Source organism: Ahaetulla prasina, chromosome 6 (assembly GCF_028640845.1).
Source record: "Ahaetulla prasina isolate Xishuangbanna chromosome 6, ASM2864084v1, whole genome shotgun sequence".
NCBI classification, from domain to species: domain Eukaryota; kingdom Metazoa; phylum Chordata; class Lepidosauria; order Squamata; family Colubridae; genus Ahaetulla; species Ahaetulla prasina.
The window spans coordinates 108,445,867-108,469,555 of record NC_080544.1 but is presented as its reverse complement, the minus strand read 5'-3'; the positions used below and the strand labels follow the sequence as shown (position 1 = coordinate 108,469,555).

The following is a 23,689-nucleotide window of genomic DNA, read 5'->3' as shown; positions in this document are numbered from 1 at the left end:
TTAGTGTATGATAATACCATCAGCAGCGTTGCCCAACAAAGTGATACACTGCATGACACACAGTTTCTTGAAAAGTATTGCTGAAATCAGCATTAAAAAGTTAGGTATCTTATATTGCTAGGAGCCTCCGTGCAGGAGAACATGCCAGAAGTGGAGAGGTAGTTAAATTAGACTTTATAAACTACCAATATCTAGGTCATACTATACCACACAGAAAGCAGAGAAATGTGTTCTATTCCTTTCTTCTCCAACCGGCTACATATGAGTCATTATCTAAAATAGAAGTTACTCTTCAGAACTCAGATCCAGAAAAGTTTTTGAAATCATTATGCAATTGCAGAATTAGAAGGGGCCATTTAGGCTATCAAATTTCATTTATTGTCCACCACAGGAATATAACTTCAACAGAGGGATGTCTAGTCTCCATTTGAGCAGAGTGAAGGGGAAACCATACACACTCTCTCTCTCTGAAGTATTGGTTCCTCAACTCCATTATTTAACATCCTGCTCTGTGAAAAGTTGTTGAGCAGGTTTCACCTGAAATGTTCTGGCAGGAAATCTTTAAGAAACTTAATTAAAATCAGACTTCCAATTTACGTCACAGTGACATCAGCAGCAGGAATTGCAGCTCCTCGATCCCACGCTGAATTCTCCTTCTCAGAGGGGTCTGAAAGGAGCCAAAACCCTGGGGGAGGGAAAGGACAGAGAGACACCTTGGAGGTCATGGAGAGCTGCAACTCTCCTGCTTGACCCAGGGAAAACCCTCTAACCCAAAGGCAAGGAGCAGCAGCGACCATCATGACTGCCTCAAAGCTGGGGCAGTTGAATCAACAAAGACATCACAGGAGTGAGTAGAGGAACAGGTGAGATTAAGCTTGATTTCTGCCTGAAAGTTATTCCCAAAGAAATGATCTTGGGGAAAAAAAGACATTCAAAACAATCACTTTAGTGGCTAATGGGCACTTTGAACTATTGATTCAGCCCTGGAAAATACTGGAATAAGGAAGAAATAAGAGTGTTTTCTTTTAAGCATTGAATACTGGATTTTGGCTTGGCTTGGTGTTATTCTGAAAAGGCATTTTAATTCCTGGAACTGGTTGCTGGTTAATTTAAATTCTGGGCTTGACTCATGGAAATAATTGAGTTTGTTTTGAAATAAATGGCTTCCGACTGTAATTAATATCTGCTGGGAAAAAAAGGCAGCATTGAATTTTGAGAGGAGAGTGCCATCTTTTGATGATTGGAAGATAAACTGTACTCCTATAACTTTGGATTTATTTTGAACTGGACAGAGACTCTTTATTGTAGAATGTTTACCACTATTATGACTGGAGTTGAAGGAACAGCTGTGGACATGAGTGGGCTTTTTCATGAGGTGACCTTGATGTTCCAAAGCATTAAAGTTTTAATGGATGGTATAGATGAGAAAATGGTTCTTTACAAAGAACCATAAATATAGATCAAATCGCCCTTGAAATGGTGGAAGCAATAGAAAGACAAGATGGAAAAAAACTAGCAAATTGAATATGAACAAGGAACAAATATGGATCAGAAAAATGAGCAAATGAAGCAAATGCTCGATGAAGAGAAAGACCAGATAAACGGCAAGCAAAAGGAGCTGGGGAAAAAAGAGGAATTGGCCAAATCAACAAATAAATCAAGGACTGGAGCAAAAAACAGGACTGATAAAGGAAGAAAGATTGAAGAAAACAAAACGGATAACTCAGCAAATGTACAGACAGGAAGATATCGTTCATAAGGAGATTGAGACATGGGCAGGCATGTGGGAGAAGTGGCAATTTAAGAATGTATTGGGAGAAATGTTTAAATACAGATGAAGATAGAGATAAAGATGAGGAGTGTGGGAAACGGGTAAAAAAATGGATAAGAATTGAAGCACTAAAGAGGGCAAGAGATGATGGATAGAAAGAATTGCCTTCTAAATATTAAGGTAGATTGTAGAAGCAGAAATAAATTAGATAGGGGATTTTTTTTTTGCTATAGAATAAAAAATAATAGAAAGATCAAAGGTTTATAGATGCTAGGCATTTTCTTTTTAATGTATGTTTAAATAATATAAAGCAGATTATTTAAATTTGATAAATGTGATAAAGAATACTAATATTGTGGTAAATTGGATCAATAGGAATGATTCACACATCGTTTGGATGTATTCATAAAATATACATATATATAAATATGGAATATTTTACTAGGTTAATCCATTTGTCTATAATTAGGGTACAAAGACAAAATTGTGAACTACTTTTTGATTCTTTAGAATGAAATACCTTGTGGAAATAATCTTCACGAAGCTGAAACCCGAAAGCCCACAAGGTCCCAACGAGAGGTAGAGCCACAGGACCGGGAGGCAGATGTCTTCGAGTCCGAAGTTGTCTCAGGAAGAAGAGAATCAGCAGAGCAAACAACAAAACAAAAAAAATTGTCCCCGTTGTCATCATTATCCTGCTGTGTGTGTGTGTTTTAAACCTTTGAGACTTTCTGGTCGATCTGGAGGTGGATATATTCTTTTATCTGATGCTTTTCTTTCTGTTTTATAGACTCTGTTGATGGGAAAGTAATAACAACATGTCATTTAACGCTCTGTTTGACTAGTCCTGGTACTTTGTCAAAAAGATTTCATCATATTAATTCGGGTTAATGAGGTTAACTGGGACCATGTGCCACTCAAATAACAGAGATTTAAAATAATAATTAATGATAATAATAAGGGCTCTGTAATCCATTTTATTCCCTAACGTAATATTATCCCAGAATTATTTTAAAATAATTGTGTATCATACATCCCTAAAATCCATCTGAATATAAAGGAGAATCTTGTGGATCCCAGAGATATTACCTACTCCACAGTGGTGGGATTCTACCAGTTCGCACCAGTTCGGTAGAACCGGTTGTTAAGTAGTTAAGCAGTTTGGAGAACCTGTTATAAGAAGAAATCTCATTTTGTTTTTTCCCCCTACTTTACAGGGTTAATCCTGCAAGGAATTACAACATTCTTGTTTCCTAGCCTAATCTTTATTGCCCTGCTTACAGAAACTGCCTCTCCATTAACCCTTATTACATTCTTGGCAGTTACTTCCGGTTCCGGAGCTTCTCAGAGGTTTTTTTTTTTTTTTTGCTTGACTTTCTTAAAGGGGAAGGAGACCTCTCTTCTAAAGGGTTTCACTGTATGAGCAAGAGTTGGCTGCTGATAGTTATCATTGCATTTTAATTATTTTAATTCCTCAAGGTGCTAGGGCATCCTGCCTGATTTGTAAGTCCAGTTTGCAGGTATTTCTAATCTAATGATTGGTATTTAGGGCAGCTTTTGACAAGCAAAGAAGCTTTTTGTATTTTTGTGCGGGTAATCCTTGACTTACAACAGTTACAATGGCACTGAAACAAGTGGCTTATGACCATTTTTCACACTTACGACCTTTGCAGCAAAATGTCGTTAGGGCAAAGAAGCGATGTCACATGACCACCTGGCCACGCCCACCCAGTCACTTGAAGCACCTCAGTTGTGAAATGAGTGAGATGGTTGTTAAAAATGCTGCAACAGGCATAAATGATGACTGGTCATAAGTGCGAGGACTGGTCATAAGTGCGAGGACCTGTCAGAAATCACTTTTTTCAGCCCTCTGGGTAGTCCCTATGTGTATAGGGACTACTCAGAGGACTGAAAAAGTAATTTTTGATGGATCCTTGCACTTTGGACCAGTCCTCATACTTACGACTGTCCTCACATTTTATGTTTTGCGCCCTATCTTGTAACTGTGGTTACAAGACCGTTACAGAGGTGTTTTTTTTTACTTTTAAAAGCATTTTTTCTTCGCCCAAAAAATGCTTTTAAACGTTAAAAAAAAGCCTTTGATGATCGTGCGGCTCAGTTGGGATCGTCAGAGGCTTTTAAAAGCATTTTTTCTACAACCTCTTTGGCGGTTGAGCAAGGTACCACATATACGGTACTGGTGCATTTTGTTTTTTTGGCCTAAATGTAGAACCTTACTTTTTTCACTGTTGAATTTCATTTTGTTAGATAGCGCCCAATGTTCAAGTCTGTCAAGATCTTTCTGTAACTTGAGCCTATCTTCTGGAGTGTTGGTTATTCCTGCCAGCTTGGTGTCATCTGCAAATTTGATGAGTTCCCCATCTATCCCCTCGTCCAAGTCATTGATGAAGATGTTGAAGAGTACTGGGCCTAAAACAGAGCCTTGGGGTACTCCACTGCATACTTCCCTCCATGTGGATGTAGTTCCGTTGAGGACTACACGTTGAGTGCGGTTGGTCAGCCAGTTACGAATCCATCTGGTGGTGGTGCTGTCTAACCCACATTTTTCTACTTTATCTAGTAGTAGGTTATGGTCTACTTTATCAAATGCTTTACTGACGTCCAAGTAAATTATATCAACAGCATTATATTATATAATATAACAACAGAGTTGGAAGGGACCTTGGAGGCCTTCTAGTCCAACCCCCTGCCCAGGCAGGAAACCCTACACCATCTCGGTTATCCAACATTTTCTTAAAAATTTCCAGTATTGGACATTCACAACTTCTGCAGGCAAGTCGTTCCACTTATTAATTGTTCTAACTGTCAGGAAATTTCTCCTTAGTTCTAAGTTGCTTCTTTCCTTGATCAGTTTCCACCCATTGCTTCTTGTTCTACCCTCAGGTGCTTTGGAGAACAGCCCGACTTCCTCTTCTTTGTGGCAGCTCCTGAGATACTGGAAGGCTGCTATCATGTCTCCCCTAGTCCTTCTAGGATATTGGATATTGGATATTACATATTGGATCACTGCTATCATGTCTCCCCTAGTCCTTCCCTAGTATTCAACTACTGGCTGAAGACCCTATCCATGGACCCAGACAGAATACCTGAGCATACTCTGCGATTAGGCTTTTTCAGTTTTCAGATGTCATCTCACAATATGGATTGTTCATCCAAATCCCAATCCAACCCAATGTCAAAGTCAGAAAACTATCCAACAAAGAGTCATAGTGGGAGTGGCCATAACGATTTTGCAACACTTAAATATGTGAAGCCTTTCAAGAGCCTGGCTCAACACAAATCAGCCTCCCAGTTAGAAAAAAATATTAGGAAGTTTCAACTGCAGTAAAATGTAGCTTTGCAATAGTGGCAAATATCTGTAGCTCGGGTGTAGGATGAGGGAGAAGGTTTGTTCTCCGAGCTTGTGGGTTAGTTTCCAAATGTTTCATTACCAGGCTAAGTGACATCTTCATCAGATGCTGCATGCTGCATTCCTCTGAAAACAATAGAATACCCTATCCCACCAGACTTGAAATCCTAGGCTTAGAAAACTTGGAACTCCGTCGCCTTCGACAAGACCTAAGTTTAACTCATAGAATCATCTATTGTAATGTCCTTCCTGTTAAAGACTACTTCAGCTTTAATTGCAATAATACTAGAGCAACTAATCGATTTAAACTTAATGTCAACCGCTTTAATCTAGATTGCAGAAAATATGACTTCTGTAACAGAATCATCAGTGCTTGGAATACTTTACCTGACTCTGTGGTCTCTTCCCATAATCCTAAAAGTTTTATCCAAAAACTTTCTACTATTGACCTCACCCCATTCCTAAGAGGACCATAAGGGGCGTGCATAAGCGCACAAACGTGCCTACCGTTCCTGTCCTATTGTTTTTCTTTTCTTCTTCCTATATATACGCTTATACCTCCTTATATTTACTCATATATGTGTTTATTTACTATATAATCTTTTTGTATGATACCTACATATATTGTTGTGACAAAATAAAATAAATAAAAATAAAATAAAAAATGTGATGTAATGTAGCTGCATGTGAAGCTCCTATCCTCTGGAACATTCTCCCACAAGAGATTAGGATAGCCCTGACCCTGCTGGCCATTTATATGACCTGGTGATATGCCCAGGCCTGAGATCACGTAGTAAGGGCCCCATTTCTTGGCTACTTTAGCACCTATGGCAATACTTTTATTGAGCAACCATATGCCTTTATTCTGTATTGTTTAAATTGTTTAATGTTTTTATGATATACACTGCAAATAGATAAATGGGTACAGAAATTAAACAAAAAACAAGGAAAAGACTGAGATTTAATAAAAAGCAAAAATGCATCATGATTGTAATTCAGCAAAGTCAACTGATCATATTGGCCATAGGTGTAATGGTATGTGTGCAATGGTGAAATCTGAACCGGTTAGGGTTAGGATTTCCTGCTTTCTAGCAAATCTAAACCCCGTGGCACAGCTGATCATCGGAAATACCAGTTCAGAGGAACCGGTAGCTTTTTAAACTACCGGTTCAACCAAACCGGTAGCTTTTTTAAACTACCGGTTCGCTTGAACCGGTAATTTTTATCACTACCATGTTCGCCCGAACCGGAGTGAACCGGTAGCATTTCAACCCTGTATGTGCGAAAGAACCTTGAGAGGTGGATCAAATAGATGTTGCCTAGTGAAAAGTCACATAAGAGGGGGCATAACCCACCTATGGATAGAAGGCAGGGCAAGAGATTCAGAAAGGGCCCTTCCTAATTCCTTGATTTGTAAAGGAAACGACAGGAGATTTGTACTTTCAGACTTGTAAGATTCATGTCAGTTCTACCAGGTAAACCAGGCAGGAAATATGAACACATAAACTAATTCTATTCTATTGTAAAGCTATAGTCTATTAATAAAACCTTGCATTCTGAAAGTATAATGCTGTAGCCTTCTAGTTTTTTTTTTAGTTTGTCTGGGATGAAGATCCATGAAAATCAGGTATGCCATGGTTTATGATTCTCCAGCCATGATTTCAGCTCTTATAATAGCCGTGACAGGGGAAGAGAGATGGAAATGAACATCTCAGAGAACTAAGGAATCAAGTATAAGCTTTGTGAGTACTGCTGCTGTAATTCGTTCCCCACTATCCAGGACTTTGACCTCTATAACTGTCTGGTTCAGTTCTGCAACCCAACAAGAAAAACACAGACTTCAGAGGATAATTAGAACTGCAGAAAAAATAATTGCTACCAACCTGCCTTCCATTGAAGAAATGTATATTGCACGAATCAAGAAGAGGGCCGTGAAAATATTTGCAGATCCCTCGCATCCTGGACATAAACTGTTTCAACTCCTACCCTCAAAACGACGCTATAGAGCACTGCACACCAGAATAACTAGACACAAGAACAGTTTTTTCCCGAAGGCCATCACTCTGCTAAACAAGTAATTCCCTCAACACTGTCAAACTATTTACTGAATCTGCACTATTATTAATCTTCTCATCGTTCCCATCACCAATCTCTTTCCATTTATGACTGTATGACTATAACTTGTTGCTGTCAATCCTTATGATTTATATTGATATATTGACCATCAATTGTGTTGTAAATGTTGTACCTTGATGAATGTATCTTTTCTTTTATGTACACTGAGAGCATATGCACCAAGACAAATTCCTTGTGTGTCCAATCACACTTGGCCAATAAAAATTCTATTCTATTCTATTCTATTCTATTCTATTCTATTCTATTCTATTCTATTCTATTCTATTCTATTCTATTCTATTCTATTATCCTGATGTTGGTAAATTCATCCAGTCTTATTATAATCAGAAACGTCACATTCTAAGCCTCCATAGCCGGATCTGAGTCACTCAGAAATTCATGGCCACCAAGACAAAACCAAAGGTATCGTGATCCTCGCACTGAGGGCAACACATGCTTGTTCTGGTTTTTCTGAGCTATCGTGACTGAACCTCAAGGACAATAATATCACTTATGGTCAGATCACTTTCCTTATACCAGAAAACCTGCTGTTATCACCCACATCTCTATTTAGATCATATCATTCAGATCCAACTGGTTTCCAGGAGCCATTTGGGGAACGTCACAGAAGTATGGTAGATCCTTCAGTTAGGTACCTATTCAATCTCCAGGATATAAGGATAACAAAGCTGCTAGGCAGAATTACACTGCAAGGACCACATTCTTGGCATTGATTCAGAGGAAGGTATTGAATTATTATAGAATTTGGGAGAGGAATTTCCAGAAAATACAGCTGGAGCAATACTTGGAAAACTTCTCATTTGGGGAAGGTTGTAGAGAAAATGATGAAGCTGTATCCACAGAGGGCTTTAGGGCAGGGGTCTCCAACCTTGGTCCCTTTAAGATTTGTGGACTTCAACTCCCAGAGTTCCTCAGCCAGCTTTAGAGGAAGCAGGTATGCAGGAAGCCGCGTGACTACCGTTTCTGTCCTGATGTTTCCTTTGACTGTATCCAATTCATATGGTTATTTCATGCTTATACTTATATATACTGTTGTGTTTGACAAATAAATAAATAAATAAATAAATAAATAAATAAATTTGGATCCAGTCCAGGTTGAAACCTACAGTAGTGGCCAAAATTGTGGAAATCTTTTGGGAAAAGTGTATTTTTGAGGTTTGATGGCTAATAACACCACTTTTTTTTTTTTTTTTTGAGTTTCAAAATAATCCTATTTCACTGCTGGAATAGCCTGGAAATAGCCAATTGAAAATCTATGGAGCCGACTAAAGAAACTTGTTAGTCAGAAGCGACCCAGCAATAAAACCCAGTTGATAGAAGCCATAATTCAATCTTGGTTTCACATGATAACAGCTCCAGAACAAAAAGACTGGGTTCGCTCCATAGGAAGACATTGTAAGGACGCAATTCATGGTAAAGGTTACCCAACTAAGTATTCACTGACATGGTGATAATTTTTGTATATCTCATTTTTTCTATTGGGATAATTTTTGTATATCTAGTTTTTTTCTACCTGTTTCCCTTTTCTTCTTTATACTGTAACTGCTATTCTAATAGCAAATCCTTCATAAAGCTTATTGCATTACGGTCTTGATTAAATTATCTTTCCATTGATATATAATTTTATGGTACTACTAAAAAAAAAAGTGGCATTATTAGCTAGTTTTAGAAAATACACTTTTCCCAAAAGGTTTCCACAATTTTGGCCACGACTGTATGTATGGAATGAAAAGTGTGTTGGTTGCTCTTGCGGTTGTTCTGTACTGAGATTCTGTTAATTCTGTCAGCAGCATTTCACCTTAAAGCATGGTTTCATTTTGGACTATCTATGAAATTTGCTCTGACTGATTAACATGACGCCCATAAGACAACTTTATTAAAACTGAAAAATGATACTAAGACTAAATGGAAATATGTGCTATTGGCATATTTTATTGGCATATGTTGTGTCTCGTCCGATCTCACCACAGCCGGGGCCTTCTTATCTGCTTCCGAACACGGAGGAATGTCCTAGTATGCCTCCCGGCCCCAGCCCTGGCTCCATGCCCAGACAGGCTGAAGAGGAGGAAGTATCTCCAGCCCCCAGCTCTGGCTCCATGCCCAGGCAAATGGAGCAACTAGACCCCTCCCCCTCCTCCACAGCATGTGAGCCTGAGGGAGGTCAATTGCCAACAGCTGCAGACTGGAGTGACCCTCGCGTCAGAAGACTTGATAGACGGAGGCAACAGAAGGAAGGGAAGGGCAGGCCTGGATAAGTGCTGAGTCATAGAGCCACACCCCATGGCCTATATAAAGGACCTGCTTTCTGGCATTCTCTGAGTCAGGCAAAGTCTAAACATATCTTGCTGAAGTCACTTTCTGGTCTCCTGCCTGCCCTGAGGACTTTGCTAGGACTTTGGCAGAGCTGCAGAGACACGCCTGATTCGGATTTCCCTGACCCGGCCGTCAGCGGAGGAGTGGGACACGACAACATATTTCTCAAATGAAACAAAGGGAAAACAGAACAAATTTAGCAATTTTTTTCATACACGACCTCCTGGTCTTCCATTGACCTGGTTAGGTGCATTGTCTGACCCCAGCAATATAGAATAGAATAGAATAGAATAGAATAGAATAGAATAGAATAGAATAGAATAGAATAGAATAGAATTTATTGGCCAAGTGTGATTGGACACACAAGGAATTTGTTTTGGTGCATATGCTCTCAGTGTACATAAAAGAAAAAGAAAAAAAAACCTTCATCAAAGGTACAACATTTACAACACAAATGATGGTCATAGGTTGCAATTTAACCCTTAATGAGAGCAACAAAAAGTTATAGTCATACAGTCATAAGTGGAAAGAGATTGGTGATGAAAACAATGAGAAGATTAATAGTTGTGTAGATTTAGTAAATAGTTTGACAGTGTTGAGGGAATTATTTGTTTAGCAGAGTGATGGCCTTTGGGAAAAAACTGTTCTTGTGTCTTGTATGCAATGTTCTATAGCGTCGTTTTGATGGTAGGAGTTGAAACAGTTTATGTCCAGGATGTGAGGGATCTGTAAATATTTTCACGGCCCTCTTCTTGATTTGCGTAGTATACAGGTCCTCAACGGAAGGCAGGTTGGTAGCAATTATTTTTCCTGCAGTTCTAATTATCCTCTGAAGTCTGTGTCTTTCTTGTTGGGTTGCAGAACCAAACCAGACAGTTATAGAGGTGCAAATGACAGACTCAATAATTCCTCTGTAGAGAACTGGATCAGCAGCTCCTTTGGGCAGTTTGAGCTTTCTGAGTTGGCGCAGAAAGAACAGTCTTTGTTGTCCTTTTTTGATGATGTTTTTTATGTTAATTGTTAATAGGTTGAAGAAGTTGCAATGCAGAATAAAAGGAGGCAAAACAGCATATTAAGCAGTGGTGAAATCCAAATTTTTTTACTACCGGTTCCGTGGGCATGGCATGGTGGGCATGGGGTGGTGGGCATGGCAGGGGAAGGATACTGCAAAATCTCCATTCCCTCCCCACTCCTGGGGGAAGGATATTGCAAAATTTCCATTCCTACCATACTCTGGGGCCAGCCAGAAGTTGTATTTGCCGGTTTGCCAAACTGCTCAAAATTTCTGCTACCGGTTCTCCATCAAAACCTGCTGGATTTCACCCCTGTTATTAAGGGCCGGTGAATAGCGCAGGCTGGTAAGGCCTGTTATTAAGAACACAAAGCCTGCAATTACTGCAGGTTCAAGCCCGGCCCAAGGTTGACTCAGCCTTCCATCCTTTATAAGGTAGGTAAAATGAGGACCCAGATTGTTGGGGGCAATAAGTTGACTTTGTAAAAAATATACAAATAGAATGAGACTATTGCCTTATACACTGTAAGCCGCCCTGAGTCTTCGGAGAAGGGCGGGGTATAAATGTAAACAACAACAACAAAAAAGTGAGTAGGCGCAAAGTAAACATTTACATTTACCACACCGAATAACCATTCTGTAATTAGTTTTATGCTTTTTTAAATGTTGTTTTTATACATTTAAGCCTGTATGGGAATAGCACACAGTTTGTAAGGCTGTGGATGCGTTATCAGCTTTGCAACAGGTGCTTCGTTGAGTTCTTTCACTCCTTCAGGCAACCGGAAGCTGAAGGCCCTCAACAGGTTGGTCAGAAAGACGAAGACCTCGATTCTTGCCAGCTGCTCTCCCACACAGGAACGCAGACCTGTAGATGAGACAAAGCACGGATGAAGCCGATAATAATCTCTTCTCCAGAGTATACCCATTAGCAAGGAAATCTGGGGAAAAAAATTGTAACGGTGAAAAGAGATTTCCAAATTGAATCCCAGTAACTTCTATCAGGGTCAATCCCTCGGGTTCTTTTTTCGGTTTCCTCTGTTCGTGAACAGGCCTTAAGGGAGGAATTTAATACAGCTTATCCTCAAAAGTCCACCATTTGACGGCCGTCTCCAGGAGAGCTTTTTACCAGGTTTGCCTGGTCCGCCAGTTGCGCCCCTTTCTTGACCGGGATGCCTTATGCACAGTCACTCATGCTCTCGTCACTTCTCGCCTGGATTATTGCAATGCTCTCTACATGGGGCTACCCATGAAGTGCACTCGGAGACTTCAGTTAGTCCAGAATGCAGTGGGTGGTTGAGGGAGCACCACGTTGCTCCCGGGAAACACCACTCCTGCGCAGTCTGCACTGGCTACCTGTGGTCTTCCGGGTGCGCTTCAAGGTTTTGGTTACCATCTTCAAAGCGCTCCATGGCTTAGGGCCCGGGTACTTACGGGACCGCCTGCTGTTTCCACATGCCTCCCACCGACCCGTACGCTCTCACAGAGAGAGTCTTCTCAGGGTGCCGTCCGCCAAGCAGTGTCAGCTGGCGGCCCCCAGGGGAAGGTCCTTCTCTGTGGGAGCACCTACCCTCTGGAACGAACTTCCACCTGGTTTACACCAATTGCCTGACTTTCGGACCTTTCGCCGGGAACTGAAAACTTATTTATTTATCCAAGCGGGACTGGCCTGATTTTTAAACTCTAAATTTTAAATTTTAAATTTTTCAATTGTAATTTTATTGGGTATTTTATATGGTCAATTGGACGGTTTTAATTTCGGCCTTTTATTGAATAAGCTTTTTAATTGTTATTTTAGTGTGTATATTAATTGTTTTAAATGAAGGCTGTACACCGCCCTGAGTCCTTCGGGAGAAGGGCGGTATAAAAGTTTAATTAATTAATTAAATAAATAAATAAATAAATAAAATTTCAAAGGCTACACCAGTGATGGCTAACCTTTTTGCCATCGTGTGCCAAAAACATGAAGAGCGGGGGGGGGGGTTTGCATGCGTGTGTGACCACACCCATAATTCTATGCACCCTGCACCCCCCCGCACATGCACGCGTGGATCTCCCCACGCTTCCCCCGCTTATGGCCCGGTGAGCCCAGTAGGCCCCTTTTACACCCTCCCCAGGTTCCAGAGCCTTTCTAGGAACCCGAGGAGGCCAAAAACGGCCTTCCCCATCCTCCTTGGAGGCCCTCCAGAGGCTGGAAATGGCCTGTTTGCTGACTTCCGGTGGGACCGGAACAAGGGTGAAATCTAGCAGGTTCTGACAGGTTCTGGAGAACTGGTAACGGAAATTTTGAGCAGTTCGGAGAACCAGTAGCGGAAATTTTGAGTAGTTCGGAGAACCAGCAAATACCACCTCTGGCTTGCCCCAGAGTGGGGTGGGAATGGAGAGTTTGCAATATCCTTCCCCCAGGAATGAGGAGGGAATGGGGATTTTGAGGATTCTTCCCCTGGAGTGGGGTGGGAATGGAGATTTTGCAGTATCCTTCCCCTGCCACGCCCACCAAGCCACACAACGCCCACCAAGCCACACCCACAGAACCAGCAGTAAAAAAATTTGGATTTCACCACTGGACCGGAAGGCCCATTTTTTTGCTCTCCCCAGGCTCCAGAGCCTTTCTAGGAGCCTGAGGAGGGCAAAAACGGCCTTTCCCAGCCCCTCTGGAGGCCGGAAACGGCCCATTTGCCAACTTCCAGTCCCATACTGAGTTCAAGTGCCCACCGATATGGCTCCATGTGCCATCTGTGGCACACGTGCCATAGGTTTGCCATCACGGGGCTACACTATGGTATGTTTGTCCACAGGTGGGCCTACAAGAGAGCGGTCTCCTTCTCACCATTCAGCACTAGACATTGGGTATAGTTGGTCAGCCAATTGCAATATCTATCCTACATTTTTTATTATCTTACAAATAGTAGACCGTCAGCTGCTCTCCCATGCATGCACGTTGCACTGTAGATGAAACAAAGTCCAAGCATACTATGTTTACAGCATTTTGCGGGTCCACTAATGTAGTCACTTTATGAAAGACAGCTTGCCCGGCACAATCTGTTTTTAACAACCACATCATGGCATACAGGGATCACCTTCTTCATTTCTAGGTGCTTACTTGATGATCTTTTCCAGGATTTCCCCAGGTATTGATAAGCCTATCATTTCTGCCATCCATTTCCCCCACTTTCATTTGGTAGTTCCTTTATGGTACAGGTAGGATGCGGTGGCTCAGGGGCTAGGACGTTGAGCTTGTCGATTGAAAGGTCGGCAGCTCAACGGTTTGAATCCTTAGTGCTGCCGTGTAACGGGGTGAGCTCCCGTTACTTGTTCCAGCTTCTGCCAACCTAGCAGTTTCGAAAGCACGTAAAAATGCAAGTAAAAAAAATAGGGACCACCTTTGGTGGGAAGGGAACAGCATTCCGTGCACCTTTGGCGTTGAGTCATGCCGGCCACATGACCACGGAGACGTCTTCGGACAGCGCTGGCTCTTCGGCTTTGAAACGGAGATAAGCGCCACCCCCTAGAGTTGGAAACGACTAGCACGTATGTGCGAGGGGAACCTTTACATTTACCTTTACCTTATGGTACAGGAGCTTTGGAGCAGGGGTTTCCAACCTTGGCAACTTTAAGCCTGGAGGACTTCAACTCCCAGAATTCAAGTTTCCCAGGTTAAAGTTGCCAAGGTTGGAGACCCCTGCTTTAGAGGACTATATTCTGTGACTCCAAGGTTATATCTGCCAGCTCCTTTAGAACCTTGGGATGAATATCATCTGGTCCAGGTTATTGGTTCCCTTTCAGGGTGGATAGGTGTTGTCTTATCATTTCCTTGACTATTTGATTTGTGCACCGGTTCTATCTATCTCCCTCAGTGCTGCTTTTGATAGGTTGGGCAATTTCCTCCAATTGCATAAAAACAGATGCATAGAAGAAATTAGGCTGTTCGGCTTTCTCCCTGAACCTGTCACTTTCTTGACATCTGGTCCCATTAGTGGAACTATCACTTTCTTGATTTTCTTCTAGTTCCTTACACATTGAAATCATGGTTTTGTTGTTGTTGTTAATTTTAGCATTAGTTGCCAGGCTTGGCTCACTTGGCCTTTTTTTTTTTATTATTTGAATTTATATCCCGCCCTTCTCCGAAGACTCAGGGCGGCTTACAATGTGTTAAGCAATAGTCTTCATCCATTTGTATATTATATACAAGTCAACTTAATTGCCCCCAACAATCTGGGTCCTCATTTTACCTACCTTATAAAGGATGGAAGGCTGAGTCAACCTTGGGCCTGGTGGGACTTGAACTTGCAGTAATTGCAAGCAGCTGTGTTAATAACAGACAGACTTAGTCCGTTGAGCCACCAGAGGCCTTAGCTCAATTATATATGTTATAATCTGCTTTGGGCTCATGGATGTACCTAGTCCGAATGGCAGAAACTCTTCTCGATTGAGGAACTTCCCATCCTTATCCAAAAAGTGATTTGGGTTGAATTCTTCAGGTGTCTCCCATTGTTCAGGATCAAGAAGAACAGAGCGCAGGTCTGGGACGATAATGGTCCCCTGTTAAGAAAAAGAGATGATTAAATAGAATAGAACAGAACAGAACAGAACAGAATAGAATAGAATAGAATAGAATAGAATAGAATAGAATAGAATAGAATAGAATAGAATAGAATTCTTTATTGGCCAAGTGTGATTGGACACACAAGGAATTTGTCTTTGGTGCATAGGCTCTCAGTGTACATAAAATAAAAGATTCATCAAGAATCATAAGGTACAACACTTAAAGATAGTCATAGGGTACAAATAAGCGATCAGGAAACAATATCAATATAAATCATAAGGATACAAGCAACTGTTCTGTCTCCATCCTCACTTTGGAGTAATGAGCTGGCTTACAGCCAGTGGTTACACGGCTCCTATCAGTCCTGGCTGAGAAAACGCAGCTGCCTGCCAAAAAGTTCAAATAGATTAAGACTTCAGCTCACTTTGACACGGTTCAGCTAATTTGCTTCCCATAGAAGTGAGAGCAATCCCTAAGCTCCTTATATATCCTTTTGATGACGCCGCCTCTCTAATCTTCTGAAGCGCGGGTTGGTCCAGGCTTGATTAGTATGGTTATCAGCTGCGTCTGTAGACGTAGCCTGAGAAAGGGAGGAATCAGGGGATGTCAGCCTCATTACGTTCTCCGACTGGCCTGGTTCTGGCTCCTGGAGCCAGGCCAAAGGAATCGGTGCTCCTGAGGTAAGCCTTACCAGCCCTTCCCCCTCACTCTCAGAGTCACTTTCGGGCATGGGGCCAGGTTCGGGGGCTGGAGCCACAACAGCAACAAAGCTACAGTCATACAGTCATAAGTGGGAGGAGATGGATGATGGGAACGATGAGAAGATTAATAGTAGTGCAGATTTAGTAAATAGTTTGACAGTGTTGAGGGAATTATTTGTTTAGCAGAGTGATGGCGTTCATGAAGAAACTGTCCTTGTGTCTCGTTGTTCTGGTATGCAGTGCTCTATAGTGTCATTTTTAGGGTAGGAGTTGAAACAATTTAGTCCAGGATGTGAGTAAGTATTTTCACAGCCCTCTTTTTGACTCGTGCAGTATACAGGTCCTCAATGGAAGGCAGGTTGGTATTAATTGTTTTTTCTGCAGTTCTAATGATCCTCTGAAGTCTGTGTCTGTCTTGTCGGGTTGCAGAATACAGCAGTTTCATAAGGGAAACAGGCAGAAAAGTTCAAACAATATTGGTCAAACCTATGGTTTTAGCTTGCCTTTATGGACCCCTATTTGTTTATTTCCAGAGCTGTTTCCAGAGTAGCATTAACTACTCAACAGCTTAGCTTCCTTTCTTCCTTTCCATCCACTAAAACAGAGATCTGGATGCATATTTCTTTATGACTCCAGGTTGCCCCAAGAAGAGGACAAAGAAACATGACCAGGCATGACTTTAATTATGAACTTAAATTCAGCCTTAGACCAGTGACTGCTAACCTTTTTGCCATCGCGTGCCAGGAGTGGGGCTGGGGGGGGGTTGCGTGTGCCCACACCCATCATTCTATGCGCCCCGCCCCTGTGCATGCATAGGCATCCCCCCTGCTCCTGGCACGTGATGGCCTGATAGGTCCGTTTTTCTCTCTCACATGGCTCCAGAGCCTTTCTAGGAGTCTGGGGAGGGCAAAAATGACCTTCCCCACCCCCACCTGCCAGAGGCCCTCCGGAGGCCAGAAACGGTCCATTTGCCAACTTCCAGCGGGACTAGAAGGCCTGTTTTTTGCTGTCCCCAGCCTCCGGAGCCTCTCTAGGAGTTTGGGGAAGGTGAAGACAACCTCCCTCCCCCGGAGGCCCTCCGGAGGCCAGAAACGGCCCATTTGACAATTTCTGGTGGGAGCTGAGCTTGGGTGTCATACGTTCACCATCACAGTCTTAGACTCTTATTATCTTCCTAGGATAAATATAAAACATTTAGAATAGAATAGAATAGAATTTTTATTGGCCAAGTGTGATTGGACACACAAGGAATTTGTCTTGGTGCATATGCTCTCAGTGTACATAAAAGAAAAGATACATTCATCAAGGTACAACATTTACAACACAAATGATGGTCAATATATCAATATAAATCATAAGGATTGCCAGCAACAAAGTTATAGTCATAAGTGGAAAGAGATTGGTGATGGGAACTATGAGAAGATTAATAGTAGTGCAGATTCAGTAAATAGTCTGACAGTGTTGATGGAATTATTTGTTTAGCAGAGTGATGGCCTTCGGGGGAAAACTGTTCTTGTGTCTAGTTGTTCTGGTGTGCAGTGCTCTATAGCGTCGTTTTGAGGGTAGGAGTTGAAACAGTTTATGTCCAGGATGTGAGGGGTCTGCAAATATTTTCACGGCCCTCTTCTTGATTCGTGCAGTATACAGGTCCTCAATGGAAGGCAAGTTGGTAGCAATTATTTTTTCTGCAGTTCTAATGATCCTCTGAAGTCTGTGTTTTTCTTGTTGGGTTGCAGAACTGAACCAGACAGTTATAGAGGTGCAAATGACAGACTCAATAATTCCTCTGTAGAACTGAATCAGCAGCTCCTTGGGCAATTTGAGCTTACTGAGTTGGCGCAGAAAGAACATTCTTTTTTAATGATGTTTTTGATGTTAGCTGTCCATTTTAGATCTTGTGATATGATAGAACCTAGAAATTTGAAGGTTTCTACTGTTGATACTGTGTTGTCTAGTATTGTGAGAGGTGGAAGTATGGAAGGGTTTCTCCTAAAGTCTACCACCATTTTTACAGTTTTGAGTGTGTTCAGTTCCAGATTGTTTTGGTTGCACCATAAGGCTAGTCGTTTAAGGTTCTACCTTTAAAACTGAGAGCTATTTGGATTTTAACCAGGGGTGAAATGCTCCCGGTTCGGACTGGATCGCGCGATCCAGTAGTGATGGGAGCAGGTAGTTCAGAGAACCGTTAGCAAAAATCCCTGCCGCCCTCCCACTGCCCACGCCTCGCTGTCCCTCTTCTCTGTCCCTGAAGCTCTCGGTGGTGATACAGCTGCAAACGGCCTTAAATGACTGCCACGGCACTTCAAAGGGCCGCACTACAGCTGATCAGCACTATAGGCAGCAAGGGGTTCCTCTATTTTCAAAGAAGGTAGACCGGTGTCTGTCAGTGAAAGGCAATTGGTAGACCGGGGTCTGTTTTTAAAGAAGGTAGATCGGGGCCTCCCAAGTTTTGTATACTTTAATTGTATACTTTAATTTAAATGGGCCTCTGTGGCTCAGACTGCTAATGCAGTCTGTTATTAACAGCAGCTGCCTGTAATTACTGCAGGTTCAAGTCCCACCAGGCCCAAGGTTGACTCAGCCTTCCATCCTTTATAAGGTAGGTAAAATGAGGACCCAGATTGTTGGGGGCAATAAGTTGACTTTGTATATAAATATACAAATAGGATGAGACTATTGCTTGACATAGTGTAAGCCGCCCTGAGTCTTCGGAGAAGGGCGGGATATAAATGTAAATAAATAAATAAAATTATTTTTATTATTTGTTATTATTGACCATGCCCATTCAGTCACCTGACCACCAAACCACACCCAACAATTAAGCCACGCCCACAGAACCGGTAGGGAAAATTTTTAGATTTCACCCCTGATTTTAAGCTGTAATTGTCACCCCACAATAGCTTGCTATTTTTGCCCAATAGTTTGACTATTGGCCATTGCTAAATAAAGAGCTTCTGTCCAAGCACCATATTCTGCTTTTCCCTCCGTGCTGGACTACCGCAATGCAGCCTGAACATTGTTCCTCACCTTTGGAATGTGGTAACCCCTCATCTTCACATCCTTTGTACTTTGTCTGGGAAGCCCAATTAGCAAAGCGTATTTGAAACGCTGCATTTCATGAATCACAGCATTGGTATAGGGCAGCTTCTTCCGATCCTGGTAGGAAATTGACCGTGAGAAGCCAAACACATCTTCTATCTCTTTCTGGACTTTCTCTAGAAATAAAATAATAATAATAAAAAAAAGAATCTTCCATATTTATTCATTTGTTTATTTCTGAATTTTAATCCTTAGGATATAGGACAGCCTTTAGGGCATGAAATGTAATCTCCTCCTCCTTTTGAGTATCATGAAGGAGAGCAGATTAAAGATGTGCTGCAGAGCTTTGTGACACAAAGAGGCAACCGTGGGCTGGACCTCTTACTCCTGATCTCCACTAGTTGGGATTGGTGTTCAAGAAAGGAACTGAACCAGCACAACACTGTGGACTAAGCCCAGTGGGGAAAACTAAATTTCTTTCCTACCGATTCTGTGGATGTGGCTTGGTGGGCGTGGCTCGGTGGTGGTGGTCATGTGACAGGGTGGGCATGGCTATGTCACTGGGGGATCAAAAGACTCATTAACAATGTCCTGCTGGAGCAGGGTTCGACTAGATTTATTTATTTCGATTTTTATTTTTATTATTTAGATGACCTCCAGGTCCCTTCCAGCTCTGGATTATCCTCTGAAGCTGCGTCTGGTGCCAGGTTTGTAGTCCTTCCTTCCTCTCCTTTTTCTTCCCTCCTTCCTTCCTTCCTTCCTTCCTTCCTTCCTTCCTTCCTTCCTTCCTTCCTTCCTTGCTCTCTCTCTCTCTCTCTCCACCTCCCCCCCCCATTTTTTGCCTACACCCCCCATTTTTTGCCTAGTAGGCTTCAGCTTTTTTACCTTTAATACAGAGGAATTATTACCAATAATTAATTACCAATAATGGTAATATATATTACCAATAATACAGAGGAATTATTGAGTCTGTCATTTGCACCTCTATAACTGTCTGGTTCGGTTCTGCAACCCAACAAGAAAAACACAGACTTCAGAGGATAATTAGAACTGCAGAAAAAATAATTGCTACCAACCTGCCTTCCATTGAGGACCCATATACTGCACGAGTCAAAAAGAGAGCCGTGAAAATATTTGCAGATCCCTCGCATCCTGGACATAAACTGTTTCAATTCCTACCCTCAAAACGACGCTATAGAGCACTGCACACCAGAACAACTAGACACAAGAACAGTTTTTTCCCGAAGGCCATCACTCTGCTAAACAAATAATTCCCTCAACACTGTCAGACTATTTACTGAATCTGCACTACTATTAATCTTCTCATAGTTCCCATCACCAATCTCTTTCCACTTATGACTGTATGACTATAACTTGTTGCTGTCAATCCTTATGATTTATATTGATATATTGATCATCAATTGTGTTGTAAATGTTGTACCTTGATGAACGTATCTTTTCTTTTATGTACACTGAGAGTGTATGCACCAAGACAAATTCCTTGTGTGTCCAATCACACTTGGCCAATAAAATTCTATTCTATTCTATTCTATTCTATTTTAAAAAATGCTTTTAAAAGTAAAAAAAAAAAGCCTCAGCTGGGATTGTCAGAGCCTTGTTTTAACCCTTTAAAAGCATTTTTTTAACAACTTCTTCGGCTGAAAAGGTTGTTTAAAAAATGCTTTTAAAAGTAGAAAAAAAAGCCTCTTACAATCGTATGGCTCAGCTGGGCATTGGGGGGGAGGGGCAGGGATTTTTGCTACCAGTTCTCCAAATCACCTGCCGCTATTGTTACTGGATCAGCCGATCCGGTCCGAACCGGGAGCATTTCATCCTGACTCAGCCCCAATTCCCACAGCTCCCATGGTCAATCATATCAAAAGCTGGCTAGTCATACAGACTCACCCAACTATTCAATGGATAAGGGGGAGGAAGAATACTCCTGTAGCACTAGCTGTCACTCTCAGTGCAAATGGGAATCCTCACTCTGCACAATTCCCAAACACACTTAATATACTCCCAGACAACCAGAGAGGGGACCATATACATACACATCCTTCTGGTCTCTGACTCGGGCAAGAGGGTCTGAGAAACATAAAGTAGCCTTCGTGTAGGCTCCAAGCTTCTTTGGTCTCCCGTCTTCACTACACCTTCAACCCAGGGGTTCTGAAAGTTTCTGGACAACCGGAAGCAGAAATTTTGAGTAGTTCGGAGAACCGGCAAATACCTTCCCCAGGAGTGGGGAGGGAATGGGGATTTTGCAGTATCCTTCCTCTGGAGCGGAGTGGGAATGGAGATTTTGCAGTATCCTTCCCCTGCCATGCCCACCAAGCCACACCCACAGAACAGGTAGTAAAAAAAAATTGGATTTCACCACTGATTCAACCCCTTTGCTGCAACCATCCCACTTTGGTCTCTCCAACTTTTAGTCAAGTAGCAGAAAAGGCAGTAGTAGGGCAGGGAGAAGATACGGTTAAGGAGAAGATGGAGGAGTTTATTTGGTGCCCCAAGTGGCAAGGAATATCCCACAATGCTCCCATCCCTTATCTCCATAGCAGGGAGCCTTGTATCATACATCTGTTCATGCTCACCATTTTGATTTTTTCCTATGTTTATTATCTTACTGAATTTGGTCTTGTATACACAATTTAGGCCAGAAACAAGTAACAGCTTGGTAGACTTCCGCATTTAAAGTACGTTAAATGTTTTAGATCTGTACCGAAGTTCAGCTTTCAGTTCATCACTCAATGTTTTATTGAGGATCCAAAGATGACTATCTCTATATGTGCATTCTTGGCTTTTTTTTAAACCTGCTAAGTTCATCCTCCTGTTTATAGAATCTACACAGGTCAAGAATCTACACAGGAAAATTATTACGAAGAGTATTTTTAAATAATTCCTCTGTGTTTTAGAACCTGAGAAAGGTCCTTGTTCACACAGCCTAGATTTTACTCACCTTGGACGTCCGGATAATTTGTTAAGAGGAGCAGTGCCCACTTCATAGTAGTCAAGGTTGTGTCTGTTCCAGCAGAAAAAAAATCAAGAATACACTGAACCAGGTTCTCTTCACTGTAGGTAGAGTCGGGGTCATTCCTGCTCTGATGTTTAAAATGGAAAATGAAAATTACAATAATTCTCTGCAGATTTTTTGTGATTATTTTTCCCTGTGTGCCACAAGTCATTAGAATAAATATACTCCTGTGGTTATATAGGAAAATTATTGCAGGAGAGTAACAATTAAAGTGATAGGTTCACACTATGACACTATCTTAAAGCAGCCAAGATCAAAGAGAGATTTAGCTTTGGAAGGACTTGAATTCATTACCTTTTATTTTAAGTCTGGGCCAGTACTAAGCCTGTATACCTTGAATCTGGAGATCAAACTAATGGTACACTCAAGATTGATGCCATATAATTGCAAATAAGACGACCTGGTATCTTTAAAGTAACTTTAAATTGATAAAATATTGCTTCTAAAAAAACAAATCAATGTTTTTCTGGAAACATTGGGGAGGAGGAAAAAAAAGGGGAAATGAGTAGAGGACAAACAAGACAGGATGACAAACATGAATTTCTATTTCCCTACACAAATTGTTATCCCTATCTAACGAGAGTCTAAGGGACACGATGGCTTAGTGGGTAAGACGCTGAGCTTGTCGATCAAAAGGTTGGTAGTTCAGCGGTTCAAATCCCTAGTGCCGCGTAATGGGGTGAGCTCCTATTACTTGTCCCAGCTTCTGCCAACCTAGCAGTTTGAAAACATGTAAAAAATGCAAGTAGAAAAATAGGGACCCCCTTTGGTGGGAAGGGAACAGCGTTCCGGGCACCTTTGGTGTTGAGTCATGCCAACCACATGACCACGGAGACATCTTCGGATAGCGTTGGCTCTTCGGCTTTGAAATGGAGATGAGCACCGACCCCTAGAGTCGGTAATGACTAGCACGTATGTGCAAGGGGAACCTTTACCCTTTACCTTTTAACGAGAGTCTAAGATTGCAGAGGTACAATATAGTTCTTATTTATTTAGAAACAATCTGAAATTAGCAGGTGCTAAATCTAATTAGGAGTTGCATAAAGAAAGAAGAAAAATCCAATGAAGACAATCTCAGTAGCCCTTCCTCTTTATTTATAGCAAGGAATTAGTGGTGGGTTGCTCACGGTTTGGTCCGGTTCTTGTGAACCGGAAGTAAAAGCGGCGGGAGGCTCCGCCCACCCGCCCGGACGTCATTATGGATGACCTGCACATGCGCAGAAGCTTCAATGCGCGTGCTCCCGTTGTGAACCAGTAGTAAAAGTAAGTATAACCCACCCCTGCAAGGGATGTACCAATTCCTTGCTCTTGTATTGAACCATAGTAAGTCCATACCTTCTCCATCTGAAGAAGATAGTAATCAATGAAATCCTGTGGCTCGTGCAAAGTGCGGGATTCCTTGTGTTTCTCGATTTCCTGCTTTGCAAAAGGGACAACCAAATCCACAGAAGCCAGGGCCTCCTTGTGAGGGCCTGGGAGGTAGCTCATTAATCGTGGGAACACATTATACATCTAATAGAAAAAGAAGAGGAAAAGTTATTTATTATTTATTTCCCACCACAATTAGAGAAGAGCCTTGGCGGCTCACAGTATAATAGGCAGTACTTTACAACCAAACAAAAATATTAACAAACACATTAAAATATGGCACACAATACATGGGGTCAGACCTCAAAAATCCTCCAGAAAAGCTCTGTTTCCAAATTCTTGTAGAAAACAGATAATGTTAGAGGCAGATAAAATATTAGGAAGGTATTATAAAATTCTTTTATT

At 41.7% G+C, this 23,689-nt stretch overlaps 1 protein-coding gene and 1 long non-coding RNA gene across 5 annotated transcripts in view; one reads left to right on the top strand and one right to left on the bottom strand.

Annotated features, from left to right (window-relative positions):
- Positions 1-615: 615 nt before the first annotated feature.
- LOC131200529 (uncharacterized) overlaps positions 616-23,689 on the top strand; it is a 59,902-nt gene continuing 36,828 nt past the window's right edge. Inside the window, exons 1-3 of one of the 2 annotated variants that reach the window (XR_009155642.1) lie at positions 616-863; positions 2,282-3,121; positions 4,676-5,808. This is a non-coding gene — a long non-coding RNA (uncharacterized LOC131200529). Of the gene's footprint in view, positions 864-2,281; positions 3,122-4,675; positions 5,809-23,689 lie in introns of those variants that run through there. The other variant, XR_009155643.1, reaches the window with a different exon arrangement.
- The window catches only part of LOC131200522 (cytochrome P450 2J2-like), a 37,683-nt gene continuing 25,231 nt past the window's right edge, over positions 11,238-23,689 (bottom strand). For 2 of the 3 annotated variants that reach the window (XM_058187382.1, XM_058187383.1), the window contains exons 5-9: positions 23,252-23,428; positions 21,842-21,983; positions 18,874-19,061; positions 15,000-15,141; positions 11,238-11,467 (exon numbers count right to left, since the gene is read on the bottom strand). In XM_058187382.1, coding sequence (XP_058043365.1) covers positions 11,283-11,467; positions 15,000-15,141; positions 18,874-19,061; positions 21,842-21,983; positions 23,252-23,428 — 834 coding nt within the window. In that variant the 3' untranslated portion in view covers positions 11,238-11,282. The remainder of the gene's footprint in view (positions 11,468-14,999; positions 15,142-18,873; positions 19,062-21,841; positions 21,984-23,251; positions 23,429-23,689) is intronic. The other variant, XM_058187384.1, reaches the window with a different exon arrangement.